This window comes from Rana temporaria, chromosome 11 (genome assembly GCF_905171775.1).
Source record: "Rana temporaria chromosome 11, aRanTem1.1, whole genome shotgun sequence".
Classification (NCBI taxonomy): domain Eukaryota; kingdom Metazoa; phylum Chordata; class Amphibia; order Anura; family Ranidae; genus Rana; species Rana temporaria.
Window position 1 is genome coordinate 182,213 of NC_053499.1, and position 26,763 is coordinate 208,975.

At 45.4% G+C, this 26,763-nt stretch overlaps 1 protein-coding gene across 1 annotated transcript in view; it reads left to right on the forward strand.

The window, feature by feature from the left end:
• Positions 1-26,763, forward strand: part of INSC (INSC spindle orientation adaptor protein) — a gene marked incomplete in the record, with an annotated part of 83,885 nt that overhangs the window by 24,999 nt on the left and 32,123 nt on the right. Inside the window, 2 exon segments of the mRNA XM_040327862.1 lie at positions 4,326-4,439; positions 12,888-13,013. Of these exon segments, the coding sequence (XP_040183796.1) occupies positions 4,326-4,439; positions 12,888-13,013 (240 nt within the window).

Genomic DNA, 26,763 nt, shown 5'->3' on the forward strand with positions numbered 1-26,763 from the left:
CCCCCCCCCCCCCCCCCGGAATAAAATCAGCTTCATGAGCGCCACAAAATAAATCACCGGGATCCTTCCCACGGGTCCCGCAACGCGCCCAGGAGACGGACTTCCCCGAGGCGCCACGTGTTACATTGTATTACAAGAAATCAAATATGGCGGAAAGTAAGACCAGAAAAGACAGCGAGACGATAAGATAAAAAGGGGACCCAATGAGAGCAAACGCCCCCCCCCCAAAAAAAAAATTATCCATCAAATCCTCAGGTTATAATCAGAGGGATTCGTTCCGCCCGTTTATATGTGATGTCATCGCGCCAAAGTGCGTTTTATTGGGATTTTATGTGAGAGACACAAAGTGTCACATAATTGTGAAGTGGAAGGAAAACGATACAAATAAATATGTGAAAAGTGTGGGGGGAGGGGCATTTGTATGGCGCCCCCCGGAGTCAATACTTTGTAGGACCCCCTTTCTCTACAAGTCTTTTTGGGGGGGTCTCTACCAGCTTTGCACATCTAGAGAGGGACATTTCTCCTCCATTCTTCTTCTTCTCTGTAAAATATCTCAAGCTCTGTCAGATTGGATGGAGAGCGTCTGTGATCAGCAATTTTCAAGTCTTGCCACAGATTCTCAATGGGATTTAGGTCTGGACTGTGACTGGGCCATTCTAACACATGAATAGGCTTTGATCTAATCCATTCCATTGTAGCTCTGGCTGTACTTTAGGGTCGTTGTCCTGCTGGAAGGTGAACCCCCCCCCCCCCGGTCTCAAGTCTTTTCTTCTAAGATTGTCCTGTATTTGTCTCCATCCATCTTCCCATCAACTCTGACCAGCTTCCCTGTCCCTGCTGAAGAAAAGCATCCCCACCACATGATGCTGCCACCACCATGTTTCACGGTGGGGATGGTGTGTTCAGGGGGATGGGCAGTGTTAGTTTTCCCCTACAATTTGGTGTCATGTGACCAGAGCACCTTCTTCCACATGTTTGCTGTGTCCCCTCCCCCACATGTTTGCTGTGTCCCCTCCCCCACATGTTTGCTGTGTCCCCTCCCCCACATGTTTGCTGGGTCCCCTCCCCCCACATGCTTGCTGTGTCCCCTCCCCCACATGTTTGCTGTGTCCCCTCCCCCACATGTCTTTCTTTCTCCAATGTCTTTCTTCTCGTCACTCTTCCATAAAGGGCAGATTTGTGGAGAGACCACTAATAGTTGTCCTGTGGACAGATTCTCCCCCCTGAGCTGTGCAGCTCCTCCAGAGTTACCATGGGCCTCTTGGCTGCCTCTCTGATGAATGCTCTCCTTGCCCGGCCCGGTCAGTTTAGGTGGACGGCCGTGTCTTGGTAGGTTTGCGGTTGTGCCATACTCTTTCCATTTTCCGATGATGGATTGAACAGAAGCTCCGTGAGATCTTCAAAGCTTGGGAGATTTTTTATTATAACCTCCCCCTGCTTTATACTTCTCCACAACTTTATCCCTGACCTGTCTGGTGTGTTCCTCAGCCTTCGTGATGCTGTTTGTTCACTAAGGTTCTCTAACAAACCTCTGAGGGCTTCACAGAACAGCTGTATTTATACTGAGATTACATGACACACAGGTGGACTCTATTTACTAATCGGGTGACTCCTGAAGGCAATTGGTTCCTCTAGATTTTAGTTATCGGAGTAAAGGGAGCAAATGTCCCTCCCCCACACACTTTTCACATATATTTTTTTTTGTATAATTTTCCTTCCACTTCACAATTATGTGACACTTTGTGTCTCTCACATAAAATCCCAATAAAATACATTTATGTTTTTGGGTGTAACCTGAGAAGATGTGGCGAATTTCAAGGGGTATGAATACTTTTTCCAGGCACTGTATAATAAATATATATATACACACATTATACATACCTTGGTGTCCCCCATGTGTTGTGTCGTTCATCTAACGATCGTTTGTAGCCGCCGGTTACCTTCATCTCAAGCTTGACTTGATCCTAAAATCTCGGAGGGTCTCCCTCTCTCCTGTTGAGGGTCCAGCACATCTATGTAATATTATTATTATTGATTATTGTAGTATAAAAAAAAATTCTAAGGAAACGTCACAAGAAAAGAAATAATATAAAAAAAATTCTAAGGAAACGTCACAAGAAAAAAAATAATATAAAAAAAATTCAAAGGAAATGTAACAAGAAAATAAATAATATTGAAAAAAAATTCAAAGGAAACGTCACAAGAAAAAAAATAATATTAAAAAAAAAAATAATTCAAAGGAAACGTCACAAGAAAATAAATAATATAAAAAAAAAAGTCAAAGGAAACGTCACAAGAAAATAAATAATATTAAAAATAAAAATTCAAAGGAAACGTCACAAGAAAATAAATAATATAAAAATAAAATCAAAGGAAACGTCACAAGAAAATAAATAATATAAAAAAAAAGTCAAAGGAAACGTCACAAGAAAATAAATAATATAAAAAAAAAAACAGTCAAAGGAAACGTCACAAGAAAAAAAATTATATTGAAAAAAAATTCATAGGAAACGTCACAACAAAAGAAATAATATAAAAAAAAAAAGTCAAAGGAAACGTGACAAGAAAATAAATTATATTAATTTTTTTTTAAAGGAAACGTCACAAGAAAATAAATAATATAAAAAAAAAAAAAGTCAAAGGAAACGTCACAAGAAAATAAATAATATGGAAAAAAAAAATCAAAGGAAACGTCACAAGAAAATAAATAATATATATATTAAAAAAAAGTATAATCAGAAAATCATCTGTAAGTCAAAAAGTCCGTTCCAGGCATTAACAGGCATCTTCCCGCTGCCCCCGCTCCTGATCCCGCACACTGCCCCCCCCCTCCCCCAATCCTCTAATTATTGTTTTTCTTGTATTCTGCAAAGTTATGTAAATGTCTAATTATGGGATTAATTATTTTTATTGTAATAATTGGGGGCAGAGGAGGACAAAAACGCGGGGAAGCATGGACAGAGACGGTCAGGGATGGATTGTATTATTTTTGTGATTCAATTCTCATCGTCTAGAAAGAACTCATTAGTAACAATTATTTTATATGTAAATCTCTGCTGTGCTGCAATGTTGTACAGTACGATTATATTCATGGAATTATTTGAAATAATTTATATTTTATTATTTAATATTAATTTATTATTTTATTTAATATTTTATAAATATTATTTGTATTTTATTATTATTCATTTATTATTTTATTTTAAAAATATTATTTATATTTTATTATTATTCATTTATTATTTTATTTTATATTTTATTATTATTCATTTATTATTTTATTTTATAAATATTATTATTCATTTATTATTTTATTTTATATTTTATTATTATTCATTTATGGTTTTATTTTATATTTTATAAATATTATTTGTATTTTATTATTATTAATTTATTATTTTATTTTATATTTTATTATTCATTTATTATTTTATTTTATAAATATTATTTATATTTTATTATTATTCATTTATTATTTTATTTTATATTTTATTATTATTCATTTATTATTTTATTTTATAAATATTATTATTAATTTATGGTTTTATTTTATAAATATTATTTATATTTTATTTATTTATTTATTTTACATATCTTTGTCTCTTTAAGAAATATGCACATTTGGTGCGGAGCCCGCCAGGAAGCCGGCGCCGCGCTAATCACAGGCAGTGAGACATTTTTCCGATCCGCGGCTGCGCAGATCGTGGAATGCCTCCCTGCCTGTGATCAGCGCAGAGCAGTGCCGACTTCCTGGCGGGCTCTGCACGTGCCGTTGCGAACATGCCCGAGCCAGGGCCGTCTTAACAGCCTCATGGGCCCCTGGGCAAAGTAATTCTCTGGGGCCCCTACAATAATGACAGTGCAGGAAAACAGACATCAAGTAGGTAGGAGGCAGACTGCCCCCCCTGTGTATCCATCACTCTCAGTGCCATCATGGGGCCCCCAATTTCAGGGCAGTGTGGGCTCAAGGACCAGCTGCTTTGGGGAAAGTGCAGGGGCCCCCATGCAGCTGGGGCCCCTGGGCAGTGCCCAGGTGTGCCCTCTCAATAAGACAGCCCTGGCCCGAGCCCATCCTTACTGACACTATTGTTGATCCAGCAGAGAATATCTGATCGCCCCCTGGGGGATGAGAAAGGAATTTTATTTCCCCCCCACTGGAGCACATTGGGCCACAGGCTTCATCGGGGTTTTATTTGACCCTCCTCTGGTTTTCTATTGGTTGAACTAGATGGACTTGTTCCTTTTTTCCAACCTAACCCCAACATTATGTATCCCCCAGAATATGGACATGAGGTGTTCATGGCGCTCGTCTCCTTTGTCCGCAGGGTCTGGTGGAGCAGCTGGAATCGTCTGACAACATCCACAGCGTAGAATCAGCAATACGGAGCCTGTTTGGCCTGACCCAGGAAGGAGCCCGGCTCTGCCTTCTGGTAGCTCAGGTGAGATCGTCAGCCAATCAGTATCTCTGTACATGAGAGTTTGTGGGGGGGGGGGGGGGGGAGGGGGGTGATAAAATGTTAGTCATTTAAAATCTGCCGCTTTCATTATAATAATCCCGGCGATCCTGCCATGAAGGTTCTTGTTCCTGCATTTCCTGGTATAGCGTGACAACCCTCTGTTCCTGTCTCCCAATCGTGTATTTGGGTTGTCACCTGGTCACACGGGCATCCAATAAAGTTCTCTGAAGTTCTATTATGAAAACATTAAACAATATAAATAGTATAAAAAGGAATATACGCCGTCGTAAGTCCGAATGGCCGCCGTCGTATGTATGCGCCTGATTCATAGAATCAGTTACGCATAGATTTGGCCAAGATACGAGCGGTGTAAGTCTCCTACGCTGTCGTATGTTGCGGTGCATATTTACGCTGGCCACTAGGTGGCGCTTCCGTTGATTTCCGCGTTGAATATGTAAATGAGCAAGATACGCCGATTCACGAACGTATGTACGCCCGTCGCAATTAGTTACTCCGTTTACGTAAGACATACGCCGGCGTAAAGATAAAGCAGGTCTCTAGGTGGCGCAGCCCATGCAAGGTATGGACGTCGGAACAAGCGTATCTCTTTACGCCGTTTACGTAAGTCGTACGCGAATAGGGCTGTGCGTAAGTTACGTTCACGTCGTAGGCAGTGTTCGACGTATCTTAGGCTTTGTATCCGACACATGCGCACTGGGATACGTCCACGGACGGCGCATGCGCCGTTCGTTCGAAGCGTCATTTACGTGGGGTCATGCTTAATTTACATAAAACACGCCCCCCTGTTCCACATTTGAATTACGCCCGCTTACGCCGGCCGATTTACGATACGCCGCCGTAACTCAGGACGCAAGTAAATAAGATACGCTACCCCCGCCTACATTTACGCCGCCCTACGTGAATCTGGGCCATTGTGTCATTTCTTCAGTGTTGTCACATGAAAAGATACAAGAAATGTGACTGAGGGGTGTACTTACTTTTGTGAGATACTGTGCTGTATATTGATGGATAGATAGTTTAGATTCTCTCTCTGAATGTATCCGATGAAGAAATAGATATTGATGGATAAATAGATATTGATGGATAAATAGATATTGATGGATAAATAGATATTGATGGATAAATAGATATTGATGGATAAATAGATATTGATGGATAAATAGATATTGATGGATAAATAGATATTGATGGATAAATAGATATTGATAGATAGTTTAGATAAAGATTCTCTCTCTGAATGTATCGGATGAAGAAATAGAAGACTGCGGAGGAAAACTCGCTGGAATAGAAAGTTAATTTCTTCCTGCAGACGGCGGTTGAACTTTGGAGTGATTTAGCGTGTAATACCGCCGAGAGCGGATCCGGCGAGACTTTCACCGCGGGGGACACCAGAGTGCGCTGACCCAACATTTAGAAACAGATTATATCTGGCGGGGTGAATGATGAAATGATCTTTTAATAAGTTTCTGTGTGAAGATGTCCTCAGAGGAATATTTCTCATCATCGGGGGGGGGGGGGACAATTTGTAGTTCAGGAGAGTCATGTGACCGCGGCAAATGTCTGGCTTTTATTTCTCTGTGATTGGCGCAGGAAGACGTCTTCATCGCGGGCGCTTTATATTGATTTATTGATCATTTTTGTTTATTAGGAGGACAGAGCACAGGATTTATACGGACATTTCAGTCACTTTAAAACTGTAATAAAAGCAAACATTTATTACATTGCAGCTCTCCAATAGGGGTGAGCTTTATGTTCGGGTCGAACGTCGGCAGTTCGCCGAATAGCGAACAATTTGGGGTGTTCGCGGCAAATTCGAAAGCCGCTGAACACCCTTAAAAAGTCTGTGGGAGAAATCAAAAGTGTTAATTTTAAAGGTTAGTATGCAAGTTATTGTCATAAAAAGTGTTTGCCCCAGGGTAGTGTTTGGGGACCCGGGTCCTGCCCCAGGGGAGTGTTTGGGGACCCGGGTCCTGCCCCAGGAAAGTGTTTGGGGACCCGGGTCCTGCCCCAGGGGAGTGTTTGGGGACCCGGGTCCTGCCCCAGGGGAGTGTTTGGGGACCCGGGTCCTGCCCCAGGAAAGTGTTTGGGGACCCGGGTCCTGCCCCAGGGGAGTGTTTGGGGACCCGGGTCCTGCCCCAGGGGAGTGTTTGGGGACCCGGGTCCTGCCCCAGGAAAGTGTTTGGGGACCCGGGTCCTGCCCCAGGGGAGTGTTTGGGGACCCGGGTCCTGCCCCAGGGGAGTGTTTGGGGACCCGGGTCCTGCCCCAGGGGAGTGTTTGGGGACCCGGGTCTTGCCCCAGGGGAGTGTTTGGGGACCCGGGTCCTGCCCCAGGGGAGTGTTTGGGGACCCGGGTCCTGCCCCAGGGGAGTGTTTGGGGACCCGGGTCTTGCCCCAGGGGAGTGTTTGGGGACCCGGGTCCTGCCCCAGGGGAGTGTTTGGGGAACCGGGTCCTGACCCAGGGGAGTGTTTGGGGACCCGGGTCCTGCCCCAGGGGAGTGTTTGGGGACCCGGGTCCTGCCCCAGGGAAGTGTTTGGGGACCCGGGTCCTGCCCCAGGGGAGTGTTTGGGGACCCGGGACCTTCCTCAGGGGGACATGTATCAATGCAAAAAAAACGTTTTTAAAAACAGCCGTTTTTTAGGGAGCAGTGATTTTAATAAAGCTTAAAGTGAAACAATAAAAGTGAAATAATCCTTTAAATATCGTACCTGGGGGGGGGGGTGTCTATAGAATGCCTGTAAAGTAGCGCATGTTTCTCGTGCTTAGAACTGTCCTTTCTATAGGAAAAAAAGTCATTTAAAATCACTCGCGGCTATAATGAATTGTCGGGTCCCCACAATACAGATCAAGGTCATTAAAAAACGGCATTGGTCCCCCCCCCCCCCCCAGTTAATTTCTAGTCCCTTTGGGTCTGGTATGAATATTAAGGGGAACCCCGAAACAAAACAAAAAATGCGTGGGGGTCCCCCCAAATTCCAGATCAGGCCCTTCAGGTCTGTATTTTAATGGGAACCCGCACAATTTTTTTTTTTTAAAATGGCGTAGGGGGTCCCCCTCAAAATCCATACCAGACCCTTTAGGTCTGGATTTAAGGGGAACCCCCCTGCCAAAATTAAAATTAATAAATAAATAAAAAAAATGTAAAAATTAAAAAAAAATTATAAATTAAAAAAAATAAATGGCGTCGGGGGTCCCTCTCAAAATCCATACCAGACCCTTTGAGGTCTGGATTTTAAGGGAAACCCCTGTGCCAAAATTAAAATAAATAAATCAAAAAATTAAAAAAAAAATTATAAATAAAAAAAAATGGCGTAAGGGGTCCCCCTCAAAATCCATACCAGACCCTTCAGGTCTGGATTTTAAGGGGAACCCTGCATCAAAATTAAATACATATTTTTTTTTTATAAATAAATAAAAACAAATGGCGTGGGGTTCCCCCCAAAAATCAATACCAGACCCTTATCCGAGACCACAGGAGATGTTGATGGAGACAAGGGCCTCATCCCCACAACCACCCTTGACCGATGGTTCTGGGGGTCCGCGGGCGCGGGGGGGGGCTTATCGGAATCTGGAAGCCCCCTTTAACAAGGGGGACCCCCAGATCCCGCCCCCCCCTGTGTAAATTCGTAACGGGTACATTGTACCCCTACCATTTAACAAAAAAAGAAATGTCAAAAATGTTAAAAAGCACAGTACACAGCTTGGGACAAGTTCTTTATTAAAAATAAAAAATAAAAGAGAAAAAGTTTTTATTGACATTTAGGGAACGCCTGAGAAACGCGATCCTTTTATCTTCAGACAAATCCGGCGACCTCTCATTTTTTGTGGGGATTATTTTGGAAAGTCTTGGCGTTTGTTCTATCGGTAAACAGAAAGCGGCGCGGTTTGTTTGCATTTAGCGGCGCGCTCCGAAGACAATTGATTTTTTTTCTACTTTAATTTGTCAATATTTTGCCCTTTGAATGGCGCTCGGGCCCAGGTAACGCCAAGCCGCCGCCCCTCTTTTGTGTTGCGGATGTTTTGAATGGAGGGTGTAAATAAAGCGCTGGTCGCGGGCGCCGTGCCCGCCTCCGCCTTTGTTGTGTCTGTTTGGGACTTTTATGACTTTATTTATTCGGGAGGGAGGACGCCGGCGCGTTTTACACGGGAATCCCGGATCCGGTTTCACGTCTCATATTTCGCTCCGTCTATAAGTTCATCTCATTCATTCGAAAATAAACAGAGGTGACAATGCCTCCTGTACAATGCGGGCGCGGTCAGCAGCGGGCGCGGCGGGCAGAATGTAAATAAACAGATTGGGATTCCCTTTCTTTACTAAAGATAAAGTATAAGGACATCCTACATGGAGCTGCAGACCCGGGAGGGCGGTCTACTAAGGTAGGAAGCAGAGCCTGCATATATAACAAACCAATATCCCCCCCGCCCCCCGAGTATAGAATTACGCAGCACACGTGCCGCGAAAGATTTTAAAGAACGATCAGGTTTAGCAGAAGTCGATCTCTTCCATGTATTTCCTGTTCATGACGCAACGATCGGGTTAATTTTTTGCCGCCTCCATGTGTTGCAGCGATTGTGATTTTCTGTTGCGGCTCAGACGAACTTTCCCCTCCTGCGTGACGCTCGCTGTCAGTTAGCAGTTCGCCTCCCCGGCCAATCATTGCGTTTCCGCTCAGACACGGGGATGTATTACACTTCATTCCCGGTAATTGCGGCCAGCGGCGTCTTGCGTTCGGATAATGAGGCATCGCTGAGTCTCTGGCGGAACGCGACTTTTGTTACCATGATCCCGCGTCTGACTTCTTCGTCAGTTTTAATTAAATTGGTATTTACAGAAGTGAAAAGTCAATTGTGTAAATAATGGGGGGGGGGGCGGAGACCACGTGGGGGCGTCTCACCGCAGTCTGCGCCGTCCAGGGGTCACCTTCTATATTAGGCGCTATTGTTGTACACTTTGTCAGAGACGGTGGGTGGGGCCTTCTTTGGCGTGGAAAGGAAAATGAAAAGAAAAGTCTTCTGAGTAAAGCGGAAAACAAAGATAAAATGCGCACATCGGCCGCCATTATACCAGCCAATGGATTTGTATTGCGGTCAGTCTGGCCCGACGCGGAGGGAACAAGTTGCTGACCTGACATTTCTCTACTCCGGTATAGTTTGGTCACTTCCCAGCCCCCGAACTGTGATTGGACAGTGAATGAGCAGCAGATGACTGATGAGCCATCCTCTCTGCATGTAAGGGGGTGTTAGAGCATTCCTCAGTTTGGCCACTAGGTGGCACCCTCTCGTGAGTTATAAATATTGTGTAATGTGAGACTATAAAGAGTTTAGATAGAGACATGGGCAAGAGAGGAGGCAAGGTGTGGAGTGGGGCCCCAGTTATGTGGCCCTGGAAGCTTTCCCTGGCCAGAGAATGCGGAGAGGTCCTGGGAACCCTAGTAGGGAGAAGGAAGAGGATGACATATGCCCACCCTGGGGTAGGTACTGCCCACCACTACCGGATTTATGAGAACTCGCCTACTAAACCATTCCTGAAGTAAAGCATTGCCCCCTAACGCCCATCCCTCCAAGCCCAGGGCCCTTACCTTCATGCTTGGGGGCCCATCCCACGGATCCCAGGGCCCTTTACTCCCATTGTGGGGCCCCTTATTATGGTCCTGCAGCGGGACCCTTTCACATTATCTGCACCGGGTCCCTTTTCCTGCCGTCTTTGGGGGCCCCCCCACAGTGGTGGAACACCAGGAGCCAGTCGCAAGTGTGACCTTTGTGAGCCTGGTAGTTTAGGGTGGTGATGTCATTAGGGCAGAGGAAGCCAAAGAAGCTGCGGGGGCGAAGGTGGGGGGGGGGGAGGACAAGGAAGCACACAGGGCCCCCGGGGGGGCAGCAGGACCTGGATAAGAGGGGTGCTGGGGGCAGCCGGACCTGGATAAGAGGGGTGCTGGGGGCAGCCGGACCTGGATAAGAGGGGTGCTGGGGGCGACAGGACCTGGATAAGAGGGGTGCCGGGGATGGCAGGACCTGAATAAGAAGGGTGCCGGGGGTGGCAGGACCTGAATAAGAGGAGTGCCGGGGATGGCAGTACCTGGATAAGAGGGGTGCCGGGGGTGGCAGGACCTGGATAAGAGGGGCGGTGGGGGCGGCAGGACCTGAATAAGAGGGGTGCCGGGGATGGCAGGACCTGAATAAGAGGGGTGCCGGGGATGGCAGTACCTGGATAAGAGGGGTGCCGGGGGCGGCAGTACCTGGATAAGAGGGGTGCCGGGGGTGGCAGGACCTGGATAAGAGGGGTGCCGGGGGTGGCAGGTCCTGAATAAGAGGAGTGCCGGGGATGGCAGGACCTGAATAAGAGGGGTGCCGGGGATGGCAGTACCTGCATAAGAGGGGTGCCGGGGATGGCAGGACCTGAATATGAGGGGTGCCGGGGTGGCAGGACCTGGATAAGAGGGGTGCCGGGGGTGGCAGGACCTGAATAAGAGGAGTGCCGGGGGTGGCAGGACCTGAATAAGAGGGGTGCCGGGGGTGGCAGGACCTGAATATGAGGGGTGCCGGGGTGGCAGGACCTGGATAAGAGGGGTGCCGGGGGTGGCAGGACCTGAATAAGAGGAGTGCCGGGGGTGGCAGGTCCTGAATAAGAGGGGTGCCGGGGGTGGCAGGACCTGAATAAGAGGGGTGCCGGGGGTGGCAGGACCTGGATAAGAGGGGTACCGAGGTGGCAGGACCTGGATAAAAGGGGTACTGGGGGCGGCAGGACCTGGATATGAGGGGCGGTGGGGGCGGCAGGACCTGGAAATGAGGGGTACCGGGGGTGGCAGGACCTGGATAAGAGGGGTGAGGGGGGCGGCAGGACCTGGATAAAAGGGGTACCGGGGGCAGCAGGACCTGGATAAGAGGGGTGCTGGGGGCGGCAGGACCTGGAAAGTAGGGGCGGTGGGGGTGGCAGGACCTGGAAAGTAGGGGCGGTGGGGGGGGCAGGACCTGGAAAGGAGGGGCGGTGGGGGTGGCAGGACCTGGAAAGTAGGGGCGGCATAGGGGGGGGGTGTCAGGATGGAGAGCGGTGGGGAGATCCCTGAGGAGCAGAAATTTCAAATCCCGCTGGAGCCGCCATGGGGGGGCGCTGACAGCTCAGCAACCCCGGGGGTAGGTGCAGCAGGGGCGGGGGATTTGGGGGGCGTGTCTTTCATGTTTTCTGTAAAGAAGAACTAACCCTTTAAGCATTTACACAGGGAAAAGAAACAATGGGCTGGATTCAGGTAGAATTGCGCTATTTTTATGTTTTTGCCCTGCGCCCCCGCAAAATTACTGCGCTGCCCTTGATTCACGGAGCAGTAGCTCCGTAAATTGCGTGGGCGCGCCGGCAAATGGCCCGGCGTAAGCGCGCGCAATTTAAATGATCCCGTAGGGGGCGGGAATCATTTAAATTAGGCGCGTTCCCGCGCCGAGCGTAGAGCGCATGCTCCGTCGGGAAACTTTCCCGACGTGCATTGCGGCAAATGACGTCGCAAGGACGTCATTTGCTTCAAAGTGAACGTGAATGGCGTCCAGCGCCATTCACGATTCACTTACGCAAACTACGTAACTTTCAAATTTCGCGACACGGGAGCGACGGGTATACGGAACATTGGCTGCCCCTGCTAATAGCAGGGGCAGCCTTACGCGAAAACCGCCGTACGGAACTGATGTACGCAGGGCTCGCGCAACGTTGTGAATCGGCGTTAGTATGCAATTTGCATACTCTACGCTGAGCACAATGTGAACGCCACCTAGCGGCCACCGCAAGAATGCAGCCTAAGATATGCGGGCATAAGAGCTTTATATCTTAGGCTGCAGTAGGTGTAACGAGGTTCCTGAATCAGGAGCATTCGTTACGCCGGGGCAAGTAAGCAATTGTGCTGCGTAACTTATGGTTACACAGGCGCAATTGCTTCTTGAATCCAGGCCAGTATATTTTGTGTGATGTGATTATCTCCTATGACTGTTGGCTCCACCTGGTGGCCATAATGCAGTATTTTTCTGAAATACCTCAGTTAAAAAAATAAAAAATAAATAAATAAATTCTCATTTTGTCCACCAGATGGAGCTCACTACCCCCAATCAGCTCCATCTAGTGGCCATAATGAGAATTTTATTTTTTTATTTTTACAGAGGTATTTCTGAAAAATACTTTATTGTGGCCACCAGATGGAGCCAACAGTCATAGGAGATAATCACATCACACAAAAATATGGCGATCGCTAAAATAATAGCAACTTTATTTCTGTCAGCCCCCCCCCCCCCTCGGGATATCAATAAAGTTAAGTTAATAAAGAGAAACTAATGTTCAAAAAAATGACATTTTATTAAAATGTATATTTTATTTTTCTAAAAGCCCCGCCCCCCCCTGTGTACACGCAGTAATACATCACATGACTGTTTTTCAGGAAGAAGCCGTCGTCGGTCTGTTCAAAGTTCTGCGCCAGGATCAGTTCAAATGCCTGTACCCGGCGGCGCTGCGGACGCTGGCCTCTCTGTGCTCCATGGAGGAGGCCGTTCACCAGCTGGAGAAGGTGAGCGCCTTCATTTTAATTAATAATAAAAAAATAAAAACATACAGCGCCTTGAAAAAGTATTCATACCCCTTGAAATTCCCCACACTTTCTCATGTTACACCCAAGAAAAATAAATGTATTTTATTGGGATTTTATGTGATAGACCAACACAAAGTGTTTTGGGGGTCCTAAAAAAAATATGCAATGAACAAAACAAAAAATAAAAAATAAAAAAAATACAATAAAATAAAATGGTAAAAAAATTATATAAAAAAAAGAAAACCAAAATAAAATAAAAAATGCTACAACTAATAGCAAAATAATTAAAAATAAATACAAAAGTACAACATTTTTTAAAAAGTATTAAAAACATAATAATGATAAAAAAACACTTAAAATAATGCAATACATTTTAAAATAATAAAAATTGTTAAAAAAATTCAATAAATACCAAAATAAAAAACAAAAATACTACAATAAATATCAAAATAATAAAAATTAGATAGTAAAAACAATACAAAAAAAATAACAAAGTAATAAAACAATCAATGAGTAAATAATACAACAAATATCAAACTAATAAAAGTTTCCCCCCACGGTGGTGGATCATCAGGGATCAATTGCAAGTACGACCTTTGCGACCCTGGTAGTTACGCCACTGGTCAGTCACTGTCAGTGGCTTTTTCTAAATAATGATAAAAAAAACACTTAAAATAATGCAATACATTTTAAAATAATAAAATAACAAAAATAGTTAAAAAATACAATAAATACCAAAATAAAAAACAAAAATACTACAATAAATACCAAAACAATTTCAAATAAATACAAAAGTACTACATTTTTTAAAAAGTATTAAAAATATAATAATGATAAAAAAAACACTTAAAATAATGCAATACATTTTAAAATAATAAAATAACAAAAATAGTTAAAAAATACAATAAATACCAAAATAAAAAACAAAAATACTACAATAAATACCATTTTTTTTTCAAATAAATACAAAAGTACAACATTTTTTTTAAAAAGTATTAAAAATATAATAATGATTAAAAAAACACTTAAAATAATGCAATACATTTTAAAATAATAAAATAACAAAAATAGTTAAAAAAATACAATAAATACCAAAATAAAATAAAAAAATACTATAATAAAGAGCAAAATAATTTAAAATAAATACAAAAGTACAACATTTTTTAAAAAGTATTTTAAATTATTTTGCTATTTATTTTAGTATTTTTTTTATTACGATATTGTTTGATTTTTCAGGGTTTTTCCATATTGGGAAATTTTAATGATTTTTTTATTTATTTTTTGTTCTTTGATAAGAACGTAGCATGTTGCACGTAGAGAGTAAAAAGTGTTACTTTGTATCCATCACACATGGAAATATTTATAACGTTTCTTTTGCTCGCGGTTTTTCGTTCTTTTATTGGATCGCAGACAACAGACTTCCTGCCCCTCCCCCCGTAATGAGATATTCCGGCCAAATCCATCCCATAAAATAAAGATGGAGAATATCCCGCTGTGGAAAACCTCCCGATTATATTGCCGCTTTTATTGGGCATTTTGCATTTCCTCGAAGAACCTCGTAAAAGGGATTTTTATGATTCTTCGGTATAAATGGACGGATATTGAAAGTTTGGTAAACAGAATGAAAATTCAATTTCTGGAAGGAGTCGGAAAGTCTCTCTCCGGCAATATCCAGAAAGAGAGAACTTCTGATGCTGCTCAGGAAACGTCGGAAGTGCAGGGCCGCCATCAGGGGGGGGGACAGGTCCCCAGGGGCCCGGATGGCAACCCCCCCTTTTTTATATTAAAAAAAAATCTTATTTTATTTTTATTTTTTTATTATTTATTTTTTGTAAGGGCCCCAGAGGTCCCCATGGCCCCAGATGGCAACCCCACTTTTTTTTTTTTTTTTTATAATTTTTTTTTTTTTATTTTTATTTATTTATTTTTGTAAGGGGCCCAGAGGTCCCCAGGGCCCCAGATGGCAACCCCACCTTTTATTTCGTTTTTTTGTAAGGGGCCCGGAGGTCCCCAGGCCCCCCCCCCCTCCGCTTGCTTATTTTTTCTTACATTTATTTTTGTATTATTTTTTTATTTTTTTGTAAGGGCCCCGGAGGTCCCCGTGGCCCCAGATGGCAACCCCCACTTTTTTTTTTTATAATTTTTGTTTTTTTAATTTTTATTTATTTATTTTTGTAAGGGGCCCAGAGGTCCCCAGGGCCCCCCCCCCCCTCCGCTGGCTTCTTATCAACTTGCTGACCCCCCCCCCCCGCTTCTCAACTTGCGGCATCCCCCTGCTCTGCTTCTCAATCCGCGGCAGCCCCCCCCCCCACTTATTAATTTGCGGCGGCAGTTTGGGGGGTGCAATATTAGGGAAGTGCAGGGTAGGGAGCTGTGGGGAAAATACATTGGAGGTTGCAACTCTTTTTCTAGCATTTGAAAGTATTTTTTTTTTAAAGAAGACCACTGTTGGGTAGGAATGCATTATGTGCAATGGCTGGTTTGTGATGCAGAGTTCTGACTTCACTGGCCACTTGCTTGTTCCCCCACCAGGCGGCTGGCATTTTCAGCTCTGGCTCATCACTAGACGGGTTCTCTTGTTTTCTGAGGATGGCAGAGTGCCGGAATCGGCGGCCTTTAATTGGAATATTAGGAAACAAACGCTTCCTCACTCCTAATTGGCAAACAAATCAGCCCGGAGGAGGCGGCTGGTACCGCAGCGATGTGTACGGCGACGCGCTCGCGTCGGAAGGTTATTAAAAACCGCGGCAGCAGATGTTTCCAACGGATTCTATCAATAAATGGCCAGCAGGTACAATATCAGGAATAGGAGGGGGGCTCCACCCACCGCGGTGCGTCTCTTCTGCGCCGGTCACCGACTTAACCCCTCAGTGCCCACCGACCGCGTCTTCTCCATCGAATTCTTCTTCTAGGCAAAGGGCACCTGTCATGCCGGGACAGAAAAGGGTCTTCACCACAAGGCTGGAAGAGCCCAACTGTCTCCAATGTCCTTGTGTGATGGGGGATCACCGGGACCCTTCACTGGGGCCCCCTGGACTCCATCATCTGGAGGGGGGTTCACATACTTTTAGCCATATAGTAAATGTGGCGGTCAGGCGTCCTCATATGTTTGACCGTAGATTGTATATATCGCAATATTTGATACAATGTCACTTACCTCTTCCTCTCATAGAACACACTGGAACAGATATGATTGGCAGGTCCCTTGGCCCCCATGGGGGAGGGGGGGGAGTCACAATCTGACCCCGCCCCAGGCACTTAGACTGGCCCCAAGGTCCCCAAACATGGAGAAGTCAAAACTTATTGTGTGACTTCTGTTTATTCTTTGGAAGGAGGAGAACTAAAGACCCCACCCACCGCCATCAGGGAAAGTCAACAGTAAGTGGCCCCCGATATTCCAGTCTGTCTCCTGACTTCATGAGCCTTGGCATGGTCCACAGGGGCCCATAGACATCGGATCAGCTCTGGGGCCCATAGACATCGGATCAGCACCAGGGCCCATAGATATCGGATCAGCACTGGGGCCCATAGACATCGGATCAGCACTGGGGCCCATAGACATCGGATCAGCACTGGGGCCCATAGACATCGGATCAGCACTGGGGCCCATAGACATCGGATCAGCACCAGGGCCCATAGACATCGGATCAGCACTGGGGCCCATAGACATCGGATCAGCACTGGATACATAGACATCGGATCAGCTCTGGGGCCCATAGACATCGGATAAGCACTGGGGCCCATAGACATCGGATCAGCACCAGGGCCCATAGATATCGGATCAGCACTGGGGCCCATAGACATCGGATCAGCACTGGGGCCCATAGACATCGGATCAGCACCAGGGCCCATAGATATCGGATCAGCACTGGGGCCCATAGACATCGGATCAGCACTGGGGCCCATAGACATCGGATCAGCACTGGGGCCCATAGACATCGGATCAGCACCAGGGCCCATAGACATCGGATCAGCACTGGGGCCCATAGACATCGGATCAGCACTGGATACATAGACATCGGATCAGCACCAGGGCCCATAGACACCAGATCAGCACTGGGGCCCATTGACATCGGATCAGCACTGGGGCCCATAGACATCGGATCAGCACTGGGGCCCATAGACATCGGATCAGCACCAGGGCCCATAGATATCGGATCAGCACTGGGGCCCATAGACATCGGATCAGCACTGGGGCCCATAGACATCGGATCAGCACTGGGGCCCATAGACATCGGATCAGCACTGGGGCCCATAGACATCGGATCAGCACTGGGGCCCATAGACATCGGATCAGCACCAGGGCCCATAGACATCGGATCAGCACTGGGGCCCATAGACATCGGATCAGCACTGGATACATACACATCGGATCAGCACCAGGGCCCATAGACACCAGTTCAGCTCTGGGGCCCATAGACATCGGATCAGCACTGGGGCCCATAGACATCGGATCAGCACCAGGGCCCATAGACATCGGATCAGCACTGGGGCCCATAGACATCGGATCAGCACTGGGGCCCATAGACATCGGATCAGCTCTGGGGCCCATAGACATCGGATCAGCTCTGGGGCCCATAGACATCGGATCAGCTCTGGGGCCCATAGACATCGGATCAGCTCTGGGGCCCATAGACATCGGATCAGCACTGGGGCCCATAGACATCGGATCAGCACTGGATACATAGACATCGCATCAGCACTGGGGCCCATAGACATCGGATCAGCACTGGGGCCCATAGACATCGGATCAGCACTGGATACATAGTCATCGGATCAGCACTGGGGCCCATAGAAGTCGGATCAGCACTGGGGCCCATAGAAGTCGGATCAGCACCAGGGCCCATAGACATCGGATCAGCACCAGGGCCCATAGACATCGGATCAGCACCAGGGCCCATAGACATCGGATCAGCACCAGGGCCCATAGACATCGGATCAGCACCAGGGCCCATAGACATCGGATCAGCACCAGGGCCTATAGACATCGGATCAGCTCTGGGGCCCATAGACATCGGATCAGCACCAGGGCCCATAGACATCGGATCAGCACCAGGGCCCATAGACATCGGATCAGCACTGGATACATAGACATTGGATCAGCACTGGGGCCCATAGACATCGGATCAGCACCAGGGCCCATAGACATCGGATCAGCACCAGGGCCCATAGACATCGGATCAGCACTGGGGCCCATAGACATCGGATCAGCACTGGATACATAGACATTGGATCAGCACTGGGGCCCATAGACATCGGATCAGCACCAGGGCCCATAGACATCGGATCAGCACTGGGGCCCATAGACATCGGATCAGCACCAGGGCCCATAGACATCGGATCAGCACTGGGGCCCATAGACATCGGATCAGCACCAGGGCCCATAGACATCGGATCAGCACCAGGGCCCATAGACATCGGATCAGCACCAGGGCCCATAGACATCGGATCAGCACTGGATACATAGACATTGGATCAGCACTGGGGCCCATAGACACCGGATCAGAGCGGTTATCTTTTATAAAACAATGTGATGGTCCCTGATGGTGAATCAGTCCCTATTATTTAAGCGCCAGGAAGGTTCACCTGCAGTGAATGTCCCCCCCCCCCCCCCCCCCCCCATATCTCTATTCATCCCGATCATTTTGCAGATTTGTACTACAGAACGTCTTCCAAGGGAAACAATGAGAAATGGATTGTAGTGCAAATCTGCAAAAAGCACTAAAACTGCCGATCAATGTGACCGGGGCCCGAATGTCAGATTTGGTGCAATGCTGCCACCTAGTGGTGAGTTTCCTGAATTATCAAATCCTTACCAGTATAGATACTAACACGTTTCCCAGTCCATACCAGTATAGGTCCTAACACTTTTCCCAGTCCATACCAGTATAGATCCTAACACATCTCCCAGTCCATACCAGTATAGATCCTAACACATCTCCCAGTCCATACCAGTATAGATCCCAACACATCACCCAGTCCATACCAGTATAGATACTAACACGTTTCCCAGTCCATACCAGTATAGGTCCTAACACTTTTCCCAGTCCATACCAGTATAGATCCTAACACATCTCCCAGTCCATACCAGTATAGATCCTAACACATCTCCCAGTCCATACCAGTATAGATCCCAACACATCACCCAGTCCATACCAGTATAGATACTAACACGTTTCCCAGTCCATACCAGTATAGATCCCAACACATCACCCAGTCCATACCAGTATAGATACTAACACGTTTCCCAGTCCATACCAGTATAGATCCCAACACATCACCCAGTCCATACCAGTATAGATCCTAACATGTTTCCCAGTCCATACCAGTATAGATCCTAACACATCACCCAGTCCATACCAGTATAGATCCTAACACATCACCCAGTCCATACCAGTATAGATCCTAACACATTACCCAGTCCATACCAGTATAGTTTCCAACACATTACCCAGTCCATACCAGTATAGATCCTAACATGTTTCCCAGTCCATACCAGTATAGATCCTAACACATCACCCAGTCCATACCAGTATAGATCCTAACACATTACCCAGTCCATACCAGTATAGTTTCCAACACATTACCCAGTCCATACCAGTATAGATCCTAACATGTTTCCCAGTCCATACCAGTATAGATCCTAACATGTTTCCCAGTCCATACCAGTATAGATCCTAACACCTTACCCAGTCCATACCAGTATAGATCCCAACACATCACCCAGTCCATACCAGTATAGATCCCAACACATTACCCAGTCCATACCAGTATAGATCCCAACACATCACCCAGTCCATACCAGTATAGATCCTAACAGCTAAGGTAACGCAGTGCTGAATAGCAAAGAATGGCCTGGTCATGAAGGGGGGGGGGGTAAATCTTCCGGAGGGCGAGTGGTTAATGATATATCGGTACATAGGGGATCGTATCCTTTAATTCCTTCATTCAGAGGTGTGGTGCTGCCCTCTTCTGGTCACATTCAGCATTGCTTGCAGACGTCTTGCCCATCAGTTACATTGACGGCACGGTCCATCCAATCCGATCTGTGTGTGTGTGTCAGTTCAGGTTTTCTGTTCCCTGAGAATAAATATCCCGGTATATTCTGTTCATTTACCACTTCAGCCCCCGGAGGATTTGGCTGGCCAAAGACCAGACCCCTTTTTACAATTCGGCACTGCGTCGCTTTAACAGACAATTGCGCGGTCGTGCGACGTGGCTCCCGAACAAAATCGGCGTCCTTTTTTCCCCCACAAATAGAGCTTTCTTTTGGTGGTATTTGCTCACCTCTGCGGTTTTTATTTTTTGAGCTATAAACAAAAATAGAGCGACAATTTAAAAAAAATATATATATATTTTTTTCTATAATAAATATCCCCAAAAATATATAAAAAACGTTTCTTTCCTCAGTTTAGGGCGATACGTATTCTTCTACCAAAAAAATCGCAATAAGCGTTTATCGATTGGTTTGTGAAAAAGTTATAGCGTCTAAAAAATAGGGGATAGTTTTATGGCATTTTTATTAATATTTTTTTTTTTACGAGCAATGGCGGCGATCAGCGATTTTTATCATGACTGCGACATTACGGCGGACACATCAGACACTCTTAACACCATTTTGGGACCATTCACATGTATACAGCTATAAAAATGCTCTGATTACTGTGTAAATTACACTGGCAGTGAAGGGGTTAACCACTGGGGGGCGGGGAAGGGGTTAAGTGTGTCCTAGGGCGTGATTCTAACTGTTAGGGGGCGGGGCTTACTGTGACACGTCACTGATCGCCGTTCCCGATGACAGGGAACAGATGATCAGTGACATGTCACTAGGCAGAACGGGGAGGTGTTGTGAGCTCTGTGACACGATCGCGGGACACCGGCGGGCATCGAGTCCGCGGGCACGATCATGGACTTTGTGGCAGGGGCGAGCGTGCGCCCACACGCCGGCAAATTTAAAGTGAAGTATATATAAAAGATGATTTGCCTGTCAGTGACATTCTGCCGACGTGAAAGTGTGTGACCCGGTCAGGGCCGCCATCAGGGGGGGACAGGCAGAACACCTGTAAGGGGCCCGGATGGCACCCCCCCCCCCCTTTAAAAACAAAACAAAAAGAAAAAAAAACTTTTTTTAATTTTTTTTTTTATAAATGTTTATTTTTTTTATATTTTTTTTTATTTATTTTTTATTAAAGGGCCCAGAAGTTTATTTTTTTATTTTTTATTTTTTATTAAAGGGCCCAGGTGGCAACCCCCCTTTTTTGTAAATTATTTTTATAATTTTTATTTAAATTTTTATATATATATATATATATTAATAAAGGGCCCTAGATGGCCACCCCCCTTTTTTAATATATTTTTTTAATATATATTTTTCTTTATTTCTTATTTTTTTTGTAAAGCCCCCCCCCCCCCCCCCCCGGTTCTCTGCTCCAGGGTGCCCAGGCCTGAAGCTGTGTAAGGGGCCCCATAATTCATGATGGCGCTCCTAGACCCGGTCCTTAAGTGGTTAAAGTGACGCAGTGCCGATTATCACACAAAAATGGCCTGGTCATGAAGGGGGGGGGGGTAAATCCTTCTGGGGCTGAAGTGGTTAAAGATGGAAAAAGTTCTGAAATGATTTCTCTTTGTCTCATTTTTTTTTTTTTACATCACAGAAACCCGACATTTTACCCCCCGGGGGTGTGTAGACTTTTTCTCCTATGTGAATTTGGTAAAGGGGCACTGTTGGGTTTTGTCACCCCGGTGCCGTGGGATCCTAGTGGTAGAAGAATAGAATTTCTGGTGTCACTTCGGGTTCCCTGACCCAGGACGTGGCAGTCGGGGGATGGGTGACGTGCGGGATGTGTTCGGACAGGTTGGGGGGGGGGGGGTCACACATGACCAATCAGATGGTGACAATCCTCTCTGATGGAATGCAGGGGGGAGGGGACAGTCATTCAATCGATCATTTATAATCCCTGTATGAGGAATGTTTTAATGTCTTGAATCCTCCTGCATGTGGGTGGGCAGGCGGCTCTAGTAGAATGGAGTCTCCTCTGCCATTTGTAAACCAATCCCGAGTCTCTATCGAGGATCTTTATGTAGTGAGTAGAAATTGATAGAATTAGGGCTGCTGATAACATTACATCACCTCACAGTTCTGGTATTGTAACCAGACTTGTACACTAGATCAGCGGCGGTCCGTCCATAGAGGGCGCTGGAGCGCCGCCCCCTCTGGCTCCGCACCGCCACTGAATATAACATAGATTCTTGTATTGCATGAATGTATGTTATTGTTGCCGCTGCCGCTGGTCTATTCAGGTGGCCGGACATAGGGCGCCGACCACCTGAATAACGGCAGCTGGTTGGCTGTGCGGAAGTGCCTATTAGAGCCACCGGCTTTCCCAGTACAGCCCTCGTCCTCCCGGATGCCTTATCCAGGGAACAGCGGCACAGCGGCACAGCGACTGCGTTTGATGGCATGGCACAGCGACTGCGTTTGATGGCAAGATGGCATGGCACTGCGGCTGCATTTGATGGCATGGCACAGTGACTGCGTTTGATGGCATGGCACAGCGACTGCGTTTGATGGCATGGCACAGTGACTACGTTTGATGACATGGCACAGCGGCTGCATTTGATGGCATGGCACAGTGGCTGCATTTGATGACATGGCACAGCGGCTGCATTTGATGGCATGGCACAGTGACTGCGTTTGATGGCATGGCACAGTGGCTGCAATTTTTTTCTCTTTTTTTTTACGTTTGCGCCCCCCCCCCCCAAAATTTTGAGCACCAGCCACCACAAAATTTGCAAGTGGCTTATCATGAGGGGGAACTCCACGCCAAATTTTTAATAAAAAACCGGCATGGGGTTCCCCCTCCAAGAGCATAGCAGGCCCTTAGGTCTGGTGATGGATTTTAAGGGGAACCCCCTACGCCGAAAAAACGGCATGGGGGTTCCCCCAAAATCCACACCAGACCCTTACCTGAGCAGGCAGCCCAGCCGGTCAGGAAAGGGGGTGGGGACGAGCGAGCGCCCCACTCCTGAACCGTACCAGGCCCCCCCCCCCAGCCCAAAGCACCTTGTCCCCATGTTGATGAGGACAAGGGCCTCTTCCCGACAACCCCTACCATTCACCTGGAGGAAAATGTGTCAAGAAAAAAACACACTAGACAGGTTTTTAAAGTAATTTATTAAGCAGCTCCGGGTGTCTTCTTCCGACTTCTCCCCTCTCCGGGGGTCTTCTTCCAACTTCTCGTACGGGGGGTGCGTTCCTTGTATAAGACTGACAGACGTCTCAGCCAATCAGGTTCGCCGATTTTGGTTATCGGTAACCTGATTGGCTGAAGCGTCACCAAGGCGGGAGAAGACATCGAGGAACGTGGAAGGAGTAAGGTAAGTGCATTTTACAGGGCACAGCGGCGGCAATGGGCACAGTGGCATCAATGGGCACAGTGGCAACAATAAAAGGGCACAGTGGTGACAATGGGCACAGTGGTGACAATGGGCACAGTGGCGACAATTGAGGGGCACAGTGGCTGCGTTTGATGGCATGGCACAGTGGTGACAATTGATGGCACAGTGGCTGCGTTTGATGGCATGGCACAGCGGCTGCGTTTGATGGCATGGCACTGCGGCTGCGTTTGATGGCATGGCACTGCGGCTGCGTTTGATGGCATGGCACAGCGACTGCGTTTGATGGCATGGCACAGAGACTGCGTTTGATGGCATGGCACAGAGACTGCGTTTGATGGCATGACACAGCGACTGAGTTTGATGGCATGGCACAGCGACTGCGTTTGATGGCATAAGAAACAGCGGCTGCGTTTGATGGCATGGCACAGCGACTGCGTTTGATGGCATGGCACAGCGACTGCGTTTGATGGCATGGCACAGCGACTGCGTTTGATGGCAAGATGGCATGGCACTGCGGCTGCATTTGATGGCATGGCACAGTGACTGCGTTTGATGGCATGGCACAGCGACTGCGTTTGATGGCATGGCACAGTGACTACGTTTGATGACATGGCACAGCGGCTGCATTTGATGGCATGGCACAGTGGCTGCATTTGATGACATGGCACAGCGGCTGCATTTGATGGCATGGCACAGCGACTGCGTTTGATGGCATGGCACAGTGGCTGCAATTTTTTTCTCTTTTTTTTTACGTTTGCGCCCCCCCCCCCAAAATTTTGAGCACCAGCCACCACTGCATTAGATATAATACCCAAAACATACCCAGCATGCCTTATCCTCCCCTCCCCCACTGCCATCACCAGCAATTCTCACCTGTCAGAATGACAGCCAGGACATGACGCTGTGTAAATACAGCAGCTACTCCAGACACTGCTGTCATTAATGGACCTTCTGATACCTAAACATTATTCAGAGGAGAAATATAGAAATACAAAGTAACATTGTTTATAAACATTATTCAGACGGGAGATAGAGAGATACAAAGTAACATTGTTTATAAACATTGATCAGACAGGAGATAGAGAGATACAAAGTAACATTGTTTATAAACATTGATCAGACGGGAGAGAGAGATACAAAGTAACATTGTTTATAAACATTATTCAGAGGAGAGATAGAGAGATACAAAGTAACATTGTTTATAAACATTGATCAGACAGGAGATAGAGAGATACAAAGTAACATTGTTTATAAACATTGATCAGACGGGAGAGAGAGATACAAAGTAACATTGTTTATAAACATTGATCAGACAGGAGATAGAGAGATACAAAGTAACATTGTTTATAAACATTGATCAGACAGGAGATAGAGAGATACAAAGTAACATTGTTTATAAACATTGATCAGACGGGAGATAGAGAGATACAAAGTAACATTGTTTATAAACATTGATCAGACGGGAGATAGAGAGATACAAAGTAACATTGTTTATAAACATTGGTCAGACGGGAGATAGAGAGATACAAAGTAACATTGTTTATAAACATTGATCAGACGGGAGATAGAGATATACAAAGTAACATTGTTTATAAACATTGATCAGACGGGAGATAGAGAGATACAAAGTAACATTGTTTATAAACATTGATCAGACGGGAGATAGAGAGATACAAAGTAACATTGTTTATAAACATTGATCAGACAGGAGATAGAGATACAAAGTAACATTGTTTATAAACATTGATCAGACGGGAGATAGAGAGATACAAAGTAACATTGTTTATAAACATTGATCAGACAGGAGATAGAGAGATACAAAGTAACATTGTTTATAAACATTGATCAGACGGGAGATAGAGAGATACAAAGTAACATTGTTTATAAACATTGATCAGACGGGAGATAGAGAGATACAAAGTAACATTGTTTATAAACATTAATCAGACGGGAGATAGAGAGATACAAAGTAACATTGTTTATAAACATTGATCAGACGGGAGATAGAGAGATACAAAGTAACATTGTTTATAAACATTGATCAGACGGGAGATAGAGAGATACAAAGTAACATTGTTTATAAACATTGATCAGACGGGAGAGATAGAGATACAAAGTAACATTGTTTATAAACATTGATCAGATGGAAGATAGAGAGATACAAAGTAACATTGTTTATAAACATTGATCAGACGGGAGATAGAGATACAAAGTAACATTGTTTATAAACATTGATCAGATGGAAGATAGAGAGATACAAAGTAACATTGTTTATAAACATTGATCAGACGGGAGATAGAGAGATACAAAGTAACATTGTTTATAAACATTGATCAGACGGGAGATAGAGAGATACAAAGTAACATTGTTTATAAACATTGATCAGACGGGAGATAGAGATACAAAGTAACATTGTTTATAAACATTGATCAGATGGAAGATAGAGAGATACAAAGTAACATTGTTTATAAACATTGATCAGACGGGAGAGAGAGAGATACAAAGTAACATTGTTTATAAACATTGATCAGACGGGAGATAGAGAGATACAAAGTAACATTGTTTATAAACATTGATCAGACGGGAGATAGAGAGATACAAAGTAACATTGTTTATAAACATTGATCAGACGGGAGATAGAGAGATACAAAGTAACATTGTTTATAAACATTGATCAGACGGGAGATAGAGATACAAAGTAACATTGTTTATAAACATTGATCAGATGGAAGATAGAGAGATACAAAGTAACATTGTTTATAAACATTGATCAGACAGGCGATAGAGAGATACAAAGTAACATTGTTTATAAACATTGATCAGACAGGAGATAGAGAGATACAAAGTAACATTGTTTATAAACATTGATCAGACAGGAGATAGAGAGATACAAAGTAACATTGTATCTCTCTGTCTCCTGTCTGATCACGGTTTATAAACAAATCAATATTAATATAAATAAAGAACAATATATATATATATAAAAAAAGGGGGGTAGCCATCTGGGGCCCTGGGGGCCTCTGGGCCCTTTAATAAAAATAAAAAAGAAACCTCAGGGCCCTTTAATAAAAAAAATAAAAATAAACATTTATAAAAAATACATAAAAAAAGGGAGGCTTCCATCCGGGGCCCTGGGGACCTTTTAATAAAAAATATAAACAAAAATAAAAAAATAAACATTTATAAAAAAAATATATAAAAAAAAGGGGGGATGCCGTCCAGGGCCCTGGGGGCCTCCGGGCCCCTGGGGACCTCCGGACCCCTAAAAAAAACTGCCTGTACCCCCCTGATGGCAGCCCTGTTCATAAGCATTGTTCACACGGGAGATTGA